Source organism: Vitis vinifera, chromosome 1, assembly GCF_030704535.1.
Source record: "Vitis vinifera cultivar Pinot Noir 40024 chromosome 1, ASM3070453v1".
NCBI classification, from domain to species: Eukaryota; Viridiplantae; Streptophyta; class Magnoliopsida; order Vitales; family Vitaceae; genus Vitis; species Vitis vinifera.
This window is the reverse complement of record NC_081805.1, coordinates 3,500,347-3,514,892: the sequence shown is the minus strand read 5'-3', so window position 1 is coordinate 3,514,892 and position 14,546 is coordinate 3,500,347. Positions and strand designations below refer to the sequence as shown.

At 34.4% G+C, this 14,546-nt stretch overlaps 2 protein-coding genes across 3 annotated transcripts; one reads left to right on the top strand and one right to left on the bottom strand.

The window, feature by feature from the left end:
- Positions 1 to 4,384: 4,384 nt before the first annotated feature.
- On the top strand, positions 4,385 to 7,960 carry LOC100247375 (LEAF RUST 10 DISEASE-RESISTANCE LOCUS RECEPTOR-LIKE PROTEIN KINASE-like 2.1). The gene is made up of 3 exons (XM_002279598.5): positions 4,385 to 5,246; positions 5,766 to 5,801; positions 6,725 to 7,960. Exons 1-3 carry the CDS (start codon positions 4,388 to 4,390, stop codon positions 7,807 to 7,809), a joined length of 1,980 nt encoding a protein of 659 aa, XP_002279634.4. The 5' UTR covers positions 4,385 to 4,387; the 3' UTR covers positions 7,810 to 7,960.
- An 890-nt stretch (positions 7,961 to 8,850) lies between these two features.
- Positions 8,851 to 11,258, bottom strand: LOC100257622 (delta(7)-sterol-C5(6)-desaturase). Of its 2 annotated transcripts, none has more exons than XM_010646295.3 (3): positions 10,532 to 11,258; positions 9,789 to 10,097; positions 8,851 to 9,375 (listed from the first exon to the last, which is right to left on the bottom strand). In XM_010646295.3, the coding sequence occupies exons 1-3, from the start codon at positions 10,746 to 10,748 to the stop codon at positions 9,083 to 9,085; spliced, it is 819 nt and encodes a 272-aa protein (XP_010644597.1). In that variant the 5' UTR covers positions 10,749 to 11,258; the 3' UTR covers positions 8,851 to 9,082. The 2 variants fall into 2 exon arrangements, with proteins under 2 accessions (XP_010644597.1, XP_002279615.1); XM_002279579.4 differs by having other exon boundaries at positions 9,789 to 10,094; positions 10,532 to 11,255.
- Between the last annotated feature and the right edge of the window lie 3,288 nt (positions 11,259 to 14,546).

Here is a 14,546-nt window from a genome sequence, read left to right as displayed (position 1 = left end):
TAACATTGGAGTTTTTCTTATTAGGGAAATAATTATCATCAACTATTATAATTCCAGTTTGTAATCTTAGTATGTGTGAGGGAGTTTGTCAATGGGGATGCAAGTAGGAAACTCCTCAGAAGACTTGGGTCAAAAAGCTCATTATTTCATTAGGTAACCTATTTAATGCTCATTTTCCAAGTCCAATTCAATTATGATTTTGTAAAGCAATTCTTTCTAAGAATCAGTCTTAGTCAATAGGGATGCAAGTAGGAAACTCCTTAGAAAACTTGGGTCAAAAAGTTCATTACTTCATTAGGTAACCTATTTAATGCTCATTTACCAAGTCCAATTCAATTATTATTTTGTAAAGCAATTCTTTCTAAAAATCAGTTTTTTATTTAATATTATATTTCATTTCTTCTTATCATATTTCTTCTTTTGAGAGGTACATTGTCCATGACCTATGATTTTTGGATCCAACCTCAACCCTTTCAAATTTGAAAAGCAACTAGTTTCCAATGAAAGTGACATAAATCTTTTACGGCATACAACCATCATTATTTTAGTGACTTATTCTTAAATTATAGATTGACATTGATACATTTCAACAAAAACAAAATTATATTCGAATTTTGAATTTTTAAAAATACTTTTTTATTCTAAAAAATTATGTTCAATATACTAAATAAAGATAGTTCTATGATTTCTTTTTTTTATTATTTTCTTTCTTTTACAATTTTATAATTGCGTGTTTGATTTTTAAATATGTTTACTTGACTTAATAAAATCAGTTTTATAAAATGTTATTTTTATTGTTTTCATTTTTTTTTTATAATTTTATAATTGTGTATTTGATTTTTTTTTTTTTAACATAAAAATATAGAGATATCTTGCTTAGAAACCATGGATCTCTTGCTCCAAAGCAAGGTATATAATTATTTTGATGTTAAAAGAATGACCAAATGATTCAAAGATAAACTCGTGGAATGAGGATATGGTGGTATTTATGAAGGAAAGTTGCTTGATGGATAGAACTATAGTAGTGAAAGGTCTTGAGTGATACAAAAGATAATGGAGAAGAATTTATCAATGAGATTGCAAGTATTGGTAGGACTTGCCATGTCAATATATGGTAACTTATTGGCTTTTGCATTGAGTGACGAAGACAAGTTTTGATATAAATGAATTCATCCCTAATAGATCTCTTGAGAAGATCATATATGCATGATGGAAATCATTCAGAAACAAATGATTGATTGGGATGGGTAACCTTGTATAATATTGCTATCAACGTGGCTTGAGGACTAGAGTACTTAACAATACTAGTCATTTGCCATTATGATGTCAGGCTTGGCAAAACCAATAAAGAAAAAAATTCTTATCACCTAGGAAAAGGAAAGAGGGATTTGAAGAGGGCTGCCAACCGCAAACCATATCTTTCAAATACAATTTTGATTTTATTTTTATTGTCCTAAGACAAAAAGCCTGATAACATTCTTTTTATTGAAGATTTTTTCCTAAAGATTTCAGATTTTGGGCTTGCGAAACTATGTACCAGGAAAAAGAGTATCACATCCAAGTTAGGTGCAAGAGGAACTACTAGACATATTGCTCCCAAGGTATTTTGTAGAGGTTTTGGGGTTGTCCCCCCAAAAATCATGTGTATGGTTATGGAATGATTGTTTTAGAAATGGTTGGAGGAAGAAAAAGTATTGACATTGAAATTTATCTTACCAGTGAAATATATTTTCTACATTGGATATATATACAAGTGCTTTGAACTAGATGGACTTGGATGCATGGCCTTATGAATGAAGAAGAAAGAACGACTGCAAAGAGAATGAAGAGAATAGTGAGCTTATGGTTGACCGAACTTCTCTATTATACCAAAGTACTTAGCTTTTTTACGTAGTAACTTTGGTCAAGAAAAACTAGAGAAAGAGTCATTACGGCTTTTGTAGTATTTCGGGTATCGTCATCAAGGACTGGCTTATGAAAATTGTCAATACTAGAATAAATGAATTGTTTTTGTTTAAATCCTAAAGTGAAAAACAATATGTGAATAATATGAAACTAAGTAAAAGAAATTAAATTAATAAAAAAAATGAATATTGATTTTAAATTCAATTGATTTAAGTTTGGGGTTTTCCACAATCCAACCTAGGGTATAGAAATTAGATAAAACAGGGGTCTTTTAAGTAATATGATCTTACGGTTTTGGGATCCTTGGCCGCTCACGATCAAGTTGAGTTCTATAACTCAAAATTGCATCTGAAACCTAATTTTTCCTTTTTAAAACAGATTCCAAAAACCATCAAATGAATGAGATTGATTACCAATTTAAGATTTGGCTTTTTAACCCTTCCTACTCCTTATAGCTTTGTTTAGGGGCAAATAACGGTAGAGAAAACGAGGATAACTAATGATCAAGAATTACCAAGAATCACTAGTATCAGATAATAACTTACCGTATCATTCCTTAAACGAACTCACAAGGATAGGATAAAAAAATGATAAATTGTCACCCAGCCAATAATTAATCTCATTATTATAATAATTTATCCATTGTTCCTATAGGTTTCCTAGCTCTTAGGTTTTCATGCTTCAAGCCCCAAGTTAGTTCTTAGCCTCTCATAGGGGTGATGTCATGTTCACAATCCATAATAGGGTAAAAATCCATAATTTGAATAAAAAGAAACTAAAAACAATATATTTAATAAAGAAGAAAAAGAAAACAAACCAAAGTTCTCGTTTTCTTCCACCTTCAATGTCAAACTCTTTAGAAAAAAATCCAAGATCTCTAAAACCTAGAATTGAGAGAGTTTATATAATACCATCAATTACCTAACATGTGGCACTCTCATTGACCACTTATTACAAAATAATTTCCTAAAAATGATTAAAAAATAATAAAATGGTGATTTCTAGTCGTGTGGGGTCCACTTAGGGCGGATGGAGTGCTCTAGTTATAATTCCCGAGGTAGAGAAGGCGAAACATCAAACTAGCAGTGGGTGAATTCGAAATTGGTGTCATTTCGAAGTGGATTTCGAATTCATAAGTTGAATTTCGAAATCATTTCGAAATGACCCTCCAACTTGGTACAGTTGTCTTCAAATGGCCATAACTTCTTCATTTCAGTTCTGATTTGTACACCGTTTGAAGCGTTGGACTCCTGACTTCTCAAACTTCGAAACGATATATAGTATATATACAATGGACTCTATGAAGTGCTCTAAATTTGTTCTCAAAATCAGAGTATATAATGTCATTAGATTTTTGAGTTCTAAATTTCCATGCAACTAAATCTTGCTTCATGCCTCATTTCCCACGCTTTCTTGCCTTCTTTCTTACTCCATAATGGTCATTTCTGATCTTCCAAACTCATGATATCCTCGTCTTGCCTTTCCTTAAGTTTCATGAGTCTTGACTCACTTATTTCCTCATTTAGCCATTTCTTGGTCTTTCAAAATCTAAAGTCATTCAATTTGCACCATTTTCTTCCCTTGAACCTGAGATAAGTCTCCAAAGTACAAATTAAACTCATGGCTAGGGTCTTAGCATTGATTTAGGTCAAGTTGGGTGATTTGAATGTCCTTTGGTGCACAAATCATATCGAATATGTGTCATTAGAGCACATATTTTGGCTCCAATCAATGGTGTATACAAGCCAACCCCTTAACCGGATCTAAAAATTACATTGTTGTTATAAGTAGTGTTCTATGATATCTATAAATATATGTGATCATTTTTTTCTTGTTATATTTTAAATTTCCCCAGATTTTAAGTTCTGAATAATGAATGATTGATGATCCTCCAGGCCTTTTACATGACTGCCACTTCGTCACTAATCCCCTAGATCTGTTTCAGATTTTCTTATTTTCGCCATCTGAAATAAATTCATAACTCTGGTCCCCTCTAAACTAATTCCCTGGCTCCTCCACTGCCTTTTATGCAAGTTTCTATTGTATTGGATATTACCTTCACATGTATGAAAATATTAATGTTGCAACGGCGTGAATCTTGCTGTAGTCCACCCTGATTGGAAACCCTCTCAAGAAATCAAGATTACCCAACTGAATGTGAATGCACCCAGTCAATTAACTGATTGTGTGAAAAGATTAGCCGGAGGAAATGACAGTGAGTTGGTGCTGTAAGGTAATTCAGAAACTAAAATGAAGTAAATCCATTTAGTTTTTAGTTTTTAAGCAAAGAGGAATGTGAAGAATTTGGTAGACCCGTGTAATCAAAGAACTAGATTTTGTTTCAAAACAGAGACTAATCCAATACTCCAGCCGGCCCTATTAAAACAGCTGGATTGGACCCGCCCCGCAAAGAAGGCGTTCAGAGCCATTTTATAAGCAAGTCAAGTCAACCCCCTTGATTGTTTACCAGTAAGAAGTCTGAATGATATGCTGGGGACTATCGAATATTATAGTCCAAAAAGGCACAGGTCTTTCACATTCACCATCCATCCTCCCCAGTATTTGCATCTGTATCCTAATGGTTCACGGCCTGTTCATGTTCTTCAAGTCATCCTCCCCTCCATTTATAATTTCAACCATTTTTGCTTTATTATTAGTCATAGAAAAATCACTATGCGTGGATCCATACTTCAAGACCTGCAGCCTGAGCAGAACCTGCGGTGGTTTAAATATAGGCTTCCCATTTTATATTGAAGGCCTGCAAGACCCTCTCTGTGGCTACCTTGGGTTCAACGTTTCCTGCCTCCATAACACTACAATTCTCACCATATCCGAGAACCCTTACATCATCCACCAAATTTTCTACCAAAACCAGACTCTTCGAGTCTCAAACGCCTTAGGAAATGGCTGCCTTCCTTTGGGTCGCGACCTACTCCTTCCCAATGAAGAATTTGAGCTCTCTCATCCTGATGGCACCGACTTCTTTTTCTTTCTATCCAATTGTTCAGCTCCATTGCCTGATAATCTAGTACGCTACAAGATCAATTGTTCTGGCGACGATGGAGCAAGTCCGGTTCTGGCAATGTCTAAGGGAGATTCAAACTGGGTTCTGGCGTCCGAGAAGTGCGGAAGAGAGGTAAAAGCACCTTTTGAAGAGAAGGCAGATGATGGGAGTAATGAAATTGGGGAGGAATTGGTGAGAAGAGGGTTCATGCTGAAATGGAGAGCGAGCGACTGTAGCAAGTGCGAGGAGAGTGGTGGCAAGTGTGGATTCAATATCACTGACTACCATTTCAAGTGTTTCTGCCGCGATCGTGCTCATGCTAAGTACTGTGTTTCTAGTAAGTTTCAGAAAATTCCAATATAATCTCCACTTTTTCTTTTTCTAGTTTCTCTTCTCTCATCATGCTTTGTCCGCTTTCTGCATATACAAATCCTGCTGCTAGTTATGTCCCGTACCCACCACTGAATTCCTCTCTTCCAACGGTAGAGCCTCTGTCTATTCTATTATCTTATTGAGGGATTTGAGAAAGTGATGATCTGTTTGATGCACAAATCTATGTTAGGTTCAGATGAGTAGGTTTGGATTGCCTCGTTGCATGTATCTTGTTAATATTTATGAAAATTCTAATTTTGCCCCATTTCAATCATTCAGGTGATACTTGGTTTTCAGAAAATACTAAAAAATAACAATGATGTTAAACAAAATATTTAAATTTATTTTTTATTTTCTTTTATTTTTTCATTCATCGTAAGTTCTTTCTCTATTTTCTTTCTCCCACATTTCATTTCAAATTTTTCAAAAGTCAAATATAGTTTATTTCAACTAACATTTTTGCTTTGTATGACTTCTCTTACAGGGAATGACAAGGGCATGAAGTTAAGAGTTGCTCCAGGTACTCTTTAACAAAATTTATTAAGAATAAAGATATTCATTCTGATTGCATTTGGATGCCTTAATGACCTCAAATTAGCATTATTAAAAAAAAAAAAAAACCTAATAGTCTCCTTCCAATAGTTTCATAACTTTGAATTCTTTAAAAATAGTCATTTTTATTCATCCAAATCTACATTTTTATGACCAACGAATTAATACTGTGACATTGGATTATTTAAATTAGTTCAAGTATTAGATAATTTGCCACATTAATGAAAAAATAGAACTTTGAACACTTCGTCCTTTTCTCTGGAAATGTAACCCTCATTGTTTTTTAAAATATTTATATTTTCATGAAACTTAATAGTGTTTAATTAAAACTTGATTAGCTTAAGGCTAAACATGTTTATGAGCTGGGAGCAAAATTTTGGAGGGTACCAAACTAGTGATGACTTTTTCCATCAGAGAAGACAAATATTTCTTGAAAAGGAAGTTTGTTTCGAGTTCATAGTTTTGTAAATGCCGTGATGCCTTCCTACCAACTGATCAATTTATGCCTCTACTAGAGCAAAATTCTCTGTGCCCCTTAACTTCACTCCAAACCTAAAGCAGTCTTTGCTTGTAACACTATCATCATTGAGAGGGATATTGTGTTTGGACAATATGTCCCATGGCACCTTGCAAACATCTGCATTCATGTTACTATAAATAACAATGTTTTTCCATAAAAATAATCTAAACTTTATGCAAAATTAAGAGTTTGTTTAATAATGATTTTAGAAAGCATTTCCAACCTTTTTAGACTTGAAACAACTCTTTTGATAAAAAAATTTGAAGTATTAGAAAAGTTAGAAACGCTTCCTATAATCACTATCAAACGAATTCTAAATGTGGTGATTATTCCTCCATTATGTGACCTTAAATTTCTTCCTCGAATTACAGCTGTTGGCATTGGGGTTCTGTTAGCAGTAGTTTTCTTCTTCTGCTTTTGGAGGAATTGCAAATCAATCAAACGAACAAAGAACCAACCAAATATTGAGGCCTTCTTAAGAAACCATGGATCCCTGGCTCTGAAAAGATATCGTCATTCCGATGTTAAAAAGATGACCAACTCATTCAAAGATAAAATCGGTGAAGGAGGATATGGTGATGTTTACAAAGGAAAGCTGCTTGATGGCCAAATGGTAGCAGTGAAGGTCTTGAATGAAACTAAAGGTAATGGAGAAGAATTTATCAATGAGGTTGCAAGCATCACCAGGACTTCCCACATCAATATTGTCAGTCTCCGGGGCTTTTGCTTTGAGGGTCCAAAAAGAGCTTTGATTTATGAGTTTATGCCAAATGGATCTCTTGAGAAGTACATATGTAATGGACACCATTCAAAGACAAATTGCCAATTGGGATGGGAAACATTGTATAAAATTGCAGTTGGCATAGCCCGAGGATTAGAGTACTTGCACCGTGGTTGTAATACACGAATTCTGCATTTTGACATAAAGCCTCATAACATTCTTCTCAGCGAAGATTTTTGCCCAAAGATCTCTGATTTTGGCCTTGCTAAACTTTGTACCAGGAAAGATAGTATCATATCCATGTTAGGCACAAGAGGGACTCCAGGATATATCGCTCCCGAGGTATTTTCTAGAGCTTTTGGTGGGGTCTCTCACAAGTCCGATGTTTACAGTTATGGAATGATGGTCTTAGATATGGTTGGAGGGAGAAAAGATGTTGATGGTGGAAGTAGTCACACTAGTGAAATATATTTTCCAGATTCCATATACAAGTGCATTGAAGAAGATGAAGATCTCGGACTGCCGGAGATTATGAATGGCGAGAGGGAGTGTACAAGGAAAATGATAATAGTGAGCTTGTGGTGCATACAAACAAGACCCTCAGATCGGCCACCAATGTGTCAAGTGCTGGACATGTTGGGAGGGAGCCTCCAATCGTTGCAAATCCCACCGAAGCCTTACTTGTTTTCTCCTCCAAGATCACTGCAAGATTCATCAACAACAACAGTATCATGAATATCCCCCTCCCCCTCCACACCCCCTCCCTCCCGTTTTTTTTGTTTTTGTTTTTGTTTTTTTATTACTGGTTTTTTATATTTAGACTTCTCCTAATTGTAAAGAGAGCAAGAAAAAATTTGATGAGTAAGGGATAATTGATGCTCTTCAATTCTTGTTGATGAATAATGTGTTAAATGCTGCGTTCATGTAGATGAATTAGTAATGATGTGGGAGTAGAGTGAATCCCCTGTTGTCTACTTATTTGACTAGGCGGACCCTTTCAAGAAATCAAAACTAATTCATCTCGATCAATTCTCAAAGAAATATTTGCAGTAAACAAGTCAGAACTATCGTTCAAAGTTCTCTGCCTGCGCATGGAAACTAAGAGACAGCAGAAAAGAAAATTTTCTGTTATTTTGCTACTCACTTAACTCTGGTGGTTGGACTCACTTTATTGACGGGAAATTTATCTTCTAAGTCCTCACAAACAACAAATAATTAATCCAAGAATTAATCGTTTCCACAGACTGTTGAGAGATCAAGCATAGCTCTAGGACTCCGAAGGTATAGACTTCATAATCCAATTGGTATACCCTCTGTTTGGTTCCTGAGAATATGAGTATAATTCTAAATGCAGTTTTCAGGTGAGAGAGATCATGGATTGCTTAATTGATCTTGGTAAAGTTCATAAAACCAGAGGACTTCAATTCCTCCTGTTGCTCATAAGGCATCATTTGACATCTTTCCTTAGTTGAAACTACTACATTCAAGGCCCCATGTGTTAAATCCTTTTTGTTAGATTCTGAGCACAATATTGCCTTTTTCTACTTTCTCAGCTCCTTGAAGCTACCAGTGATTGAAAATTTAAAAGAAAATGTCCCCAAAGATAAGACTATTTGATGTATTAATGCATATGCATTACATATCCACGAAGGGGTGATTTGAACTTCTGTTTGAATTTTCTGGCCATTTGATTGGTTGGGAACTCAGTCTTTTCAGTTCTAATAGACTCACAGTCACGTTTCCAAAAATTTTAGTGGGTTGGTGTGCATTCATCAGTTGCCCATCTGAGAAGTATTAATGTTGAAATTCAGGATTAATATTGGTTGAAATTCCAGTTTGAACAAGTTTGTGTTGCATCAAGCTGAAAATTTTGAACAACCATACAATTCTTCTAGAGAAGCCAATGTGTATCAAGAAAACATTTCAACGGAGATACAATAAAAATTTCACAATCAGGAGGGGAAGATGGGCAATAGAAGTTTGAAAAACAGAAGGACGGGCAAGTTCCTCAGTTTGGCTTGGTTGGGTTGGAAACAGGATGAGAGAGAGTTCCAAACATCCAATCCATCCATATTGTGTAAAGACCATAGTTATGGCGGTTTGACAAATGATGTATTACATGATAACCCCCTCCCATTAGCGGCCACATCTTCTCATCAATGCAGTCATGAATATTTGCAGACCATATGGCCCCCAAGAATACAACAGTGAGGTGAGTTGTGAAATGGGTTGGCACCAGGAAGATTGCTATCTCATGGGGCCCTCCCTGAGCTATACCGTCCAAAGGATGAAGAGCCAAGCCTGACACCAAACGATGTATTTATCAGAATATATAGAAAAATATATCTCGACTTTGGTGCTCCATATTTTGACACAAGGACAAGGAATCTTTGATTTAAAAATTTTGATTCCATGTATTAGGTCTATCACAGAAGCAAATACCAAGTATTTTTCTTTAACCCATGCCGAGTGGACAGGCTGAGATCAATTTTCCCTATGCCGAGGGGTCAGGAAAGCTAAAATGCAATGTAACTAGGAAGACCTCCAACAGGCAAAAGTAGCTAGGAGTATCTTGTTATGTATGTTGTCAAAGTCGACAGAAGAATCAAGTAACCACCATTGGCCTGCTCATCTATAGTCCGAAGCAGTAGCATTTGCTTGGCTTAAACTTATTATTATTAAAAGACACCCAGAAGAAGTAGGAAGAAATTTACCGGCAAAAGGAGAAATTTTGTGCTGCTTGTTGTAACTGTGATGCTGCGCATGAAGATACTTGTACAGGGGTTTGATGTCATGCAACTTTCTGTGAGCCCAATATGTTAGGAACTCCACAACAGCAATATACGCCATGATGTACACCAAGTAGGCAAACCAGCCAACTTCACTTATTCTTGAAAAACACTTTGTCCACCCTCTTTCAACTGCATACTCTGAAAATGTTGGGAGAGCAGCGAACCAGGGCAGGCTCCTCATGGTAACTTTAATGTGCAAAACAATGGTCTTCATTGAGGGTATGGCACCTGCTACATAAAAAAAGCTCAAGAAAACATGTCATTACTCCATTGGAATAATTGTTCATTTAAACAAAAATTTCATAGGCTTTGAGCCATTTTTAAATCTTGGAAATCTTTGTTATGGATTATGCGGTAATCAAACTCGTTGTCCTCTATATACTCTGGTATTGGAATTCACTTCTAAAAATGGCCTGTCGGTAAAACCAAATTTGAAGTAGCAAAACTACAGATAACCACATTCCATGGTTTCTCCACCATAGCCTCTCCTGTTCACACTTCCACTATCATGAACGCAGCAACACTGCCTTCCATCACCTTCATAGCTGTGCTACCACTATTCTCCTTCAACTGAGCTAAAATCATGGTTGGCCTAACTCTCAAGCAAGTATCATTATCATTCATTAAAAAAAAAAAAGTAAAAACATAGAACATAGAACACATACCTCCACGAATATAAACATCCCGTTTGAGGTGGTAAATGTAGAAACACCACAAAAATCCAGTAATGGAGTAAATTAAGACTCCTGCAACATAGTTTCTCAACCATGTCCTGCAAACATGAGGTAGAGATCTCCATATGTTTTCAGGCAACAGACTTCCCAGCAGAATTTGGTTATAGAAATCGGTTTCATTCTTGAAAAGCTGCAAGTATTCTTCCATTTGTTGAGGATAACCGGACACAGATTTGGTGAAGAAGGGAAAATGTCAAAGCAGAGGAGTGAATGATTAAGAGTGAACAAAGCGATGGACGCTCTATGATATGTGGCATCTAATTCCTCCCAAAAGTCATACAAATACAAATACTGAAAACCCCTTTTTCAGTGCTTAGTAATTTTCAAAGGACACTTTTCCTGTTTCAATTCAAAGTAAAATATTCATAATTTTGTCTTCAACCTTAAAGCATATCGTTGTTTGAGATTGCAAATGGAAGATTTTTGAAAACAACAATAATATTTTAAAAAACTTATCATGTTAATTATGGCTTTCTAGACTTTAATTTAGATACAACTTGTACATTTTCACCATGCCTATCCCATGTTTTTTTCCCTAAATGTTGTTAATTATTGAGATGTATCCATCAAATGAGTCACTTAGGTACCTTTTTTGAAATTTTCAAATGATCAAGGGTCGATTGGGTCAACCAAATTGGTACTGTTGAGTAGTGCCTAAGAAACTTTTTGTATAACCTAAGCCAATACTAGATGTCGGTGATTGATAACATTGTGTCATTTGATGCTTGATTACACTTCCTTTCCAATAACTTTTATTTTGACAATACATGTGTAAAAATAAACTTACTGCCTCTTGTGTTGAGTATAATTTTTATTTTCTAGATTTTACTTTTAAACTTACAAAATAGTGGTAATTACCTTCCATATGAGTTATTATAATTTTATACTTTTTACAAACAAAAAATCAAGGAACAACACATCATTTCCATAAATAGGAAGTATTTTTTTTATAAAATAATTATAATTATAATAATTAGCATAGGATTGAATAATTCATGTCTGGAACAATAGTCAATAAAACTAATGATAAGCAAAATCTTGCCCATGGTACTTTCTTTTTCCAAAGGCAATACCCCATTTGTTTCAAATAAAATCAAATTCAACTATTACATGGTCAAAGTTAAGAAAAGCAATTTTTTTAAGATCAAAATATATTATTATTCTGGTTTCCTTCATATATAATATAATGACCAATTAAAATCAATGTTACACAATTTTCTTGAGATTACAGTTGCATGATTTTTCCATTAAATGACTCTAGTCACCGGGAGGGGCACATGCCCCCCTCCTCAAAAATAAAAATTGTAATAAGGGGTTTTGACCCTTGACCTTAGGCTTAAAAGAGAAACTATTTTCACTACCCTATATACCTAAGTCGCTCCCTTTTTTGCCCTCCTTGAAATAATTCCTTTATTTATGCCCCTCTTGAAGCACATTTTTGGTTCCGTCACCAACTCTAGTATAAGAAAATTTCTTACAAACCAAGATTCACCATTTTAATTTTATTTGCATCATTGACCAAAATGTTGTGGAGATTACCAATTGGATTGAGTTGAGTTTCTTGAAAGAATGCATGTATTAGAGTGGAAGTGCATAAAGGTGTCTGATCACATTGAAAGAGACCAAAAATTTTTGCACTTTTATAGTATCCACTTTCATAACCTCTTAGACTTGTGAAAAGGGAAGTGAAAGCCTCGCACACCTACATGGCCCAAGCCTATCTAGTGATATTTCAGGTGATCCAATCCAAAAAAAACCCTAATATGCATGTTGTCCACATGCATTATGATTCCCTTGACAATACCATTCTTGTTGCAGTGTAGTCAACCATAACCCTAGCTGTTGCATCCATATTGGATTCCCTTAACAATGTCATCCTTGTTGTAGTGCAATCATCCATCATTGTTTTAGCCTCCACATGATTCCCCTTACAATATCATCTTTGCTACAATGTAGTCTACCATAACCTTAGCTATTGCAACCCATCCATCATTGCTGCAACAAACTGCAACTCTTTATTCTTGTTGTAGTTCATTCATTTTCGAGCTATATTGTTTCTCATCCAAAGAGTGTACCTTATGCGAGTTCTTGACTGTTGAATCTTGGAGATAAGATTTCAATTTTCTACTACACTAAAATTAATCTCTGGAAAAGGTGGATCTTCTTTAAGGATAATGTTCTACCATGCATCAATCACCTTAATCTAATAAGCATCGAAACTTTTCTTTTTCTTTTCCTTGATTGTTGTATTTTGGGTTTGGTTTAGTCATCACTTTGTTTCAACCCTTTAGTATCTAGAATCAAAAACCCTTTAGTATCTAGAATCAAAAGAGTCATCAACTCACAATGAGTAGGGTTTAGTACATAACACCCGGTCATGTTCCATACTAATCATTTGTACTTGCAAATATTAATCAACATTATTTACATGCATGCTATTTTACACACAATAGAAGTTCACCAATGGGTAGGAGACGGAGGAGGCTAATGTGATTGATGAGTCTAACATGGTTGATGAGTTTGACATGGGTTAAGATGTCACTCGAGTCAGGCAAACTAATGCATTTTGTATTAGAATATATGATATACATTATCAATGTAAATGTTAAAAATTTAAGTTTTTAAAAAAATTAGTTAATCGGTATGTTATTGGAATCTCGTTTAATCTACATATCTTTATTTCCTTAATTTCAAATTTTAAAATTTTAAAGTTGTCTTTTAATAGAAAAAAAATTAAATTCATAGAAAAAAATTTAAATTCAACACCAAAAATAAAGTTATTTTTTTAAAAAAATATTTCTTATTTATTGCCAAAAAAACCTAAATTTTAGAATAAGTTTTCAATTTTCGTATTATAAAAAATATATATGTTTTAAAAATATTGTAATTTTTTCAGAATCCCCACCGACAGAGGGTCGCATAGAGTTGGGAACGTCCAGTCCTGGCAGTCCATCCATGTAGTGTGATGACCATAGTGGAGGTTTGGAAGACGATGCATGCTTTGGTAACCGGCTCCCGTTACAGGCCACAATTCTGCAGCTAATTGGATGCAATCATCAATGTTTGCAGTGCATGTGACGTCCAAGAACAGAAGAATCATGTGAGTTGAGAAGTGGGTTGGCTCTTGATAGGATGCCCTTTGCCAGAAGGATCCAAAGCACGGGCAGCTGCACGGTGCACGGACTTTTCTCAATAGTACAGTAATTTAAAAAAGTTATTCTTAAATTACTGTAGTGGAAGAAGTTATTACAAATATAGGGTAGTTTTTGCCACATAGGAGAGAGGAGAGAGGAGAGAGGGTGAGAGAGAGGAGAGAGGAGAGAGGGTGAACGGTAAAATTTTTTAAAAAAGGGAACTCGTCTCTTGAAGAGACGAGTTCCATGAAAAAAATATATATATATAATTTAAAAAAAATTCTCAAATCAAATTAAAAAAAAACAATTATTCAAGGAAACTCGTCTCTTCAAGAGACGAGTTCCCATTAAAAAAAATATTTTTTTAAAAATATATATATATTTAAAAAAAAAAATTCAGAGTTCCCTTTAGGAAAAAAAATAATTTTTTATTTTAAAAAATCCCAAATTAAAAAAAAAAAAAAAAAAAAAAAAAAAAAAAAAACACAATTCCAAAGGAACTCGTCTCTTGAAGAGACGAGTTCCATGTAAAAAAAAAAATATTTTTTTTAAATATATATATTAAAAAAAAAAAAAACAATTCCTCAAAATTCCTAAAGGGAACTCGTCTCTTGAAGAGACGAGTTCCCATGTAAAAAAAATTCAGAGTTCCCTTTAGGAAAAAAAATAATTTTTTTTAAAAATATATTTTTTATTTTAAAAAATCCCAAATTAAAAAAAAAAAAAAAAATTCCTCAAAATTCCTAAAGGAACTTGTCTCTTCAAGAGACGAGTTCCCAAGTTCCATGTAAAAAAAATATTTTTTTAAAAAA

Coding starts and splice junctions, on each gene's coding strand:
- LOC100247375 (XM_002279598.5), top strand. CDS start 4,388: ATGATATGCTGGGGACTATCGAATATTATAGTCCAAAAAGGCACAGGT. Junction 5,247..5,765: donor TGCTAAGTACTGTGTTTCTA/GTAAGTTTCAGA, acceptor CTTCTCTTACAG/GGAATGACAAGGGCATGAAG. Junction 5,802..6,724: donor GAAGTTAAGAGTTGCTCCAG/GTACTCTTTAAC, acceptor CTCGAATTACAG/CTGTTGGCATTGGGGTTCTG.
- LOC100257622 (XM_010646295.3), bottom strand. CDS start 10,748: ATGGAAGAATACTTGCAGCTTTTCAAGAATGAAACCGATTTCTATAAC. Junction 10,098..10,531: donor GGATGTTTATATTCGTGGAG/GTATGTGTTCTA, acceptor TTTTTTATGTAG/CAGGTGCCATACCCTCAATG. Junction 9,376..9,788: donor CAAAATTTCTCCTTTTGCCG/GTAAATTTCTTC, acceptor GTTTGGTGTCAG/GCTTGGCTCTTCATCCTTTG.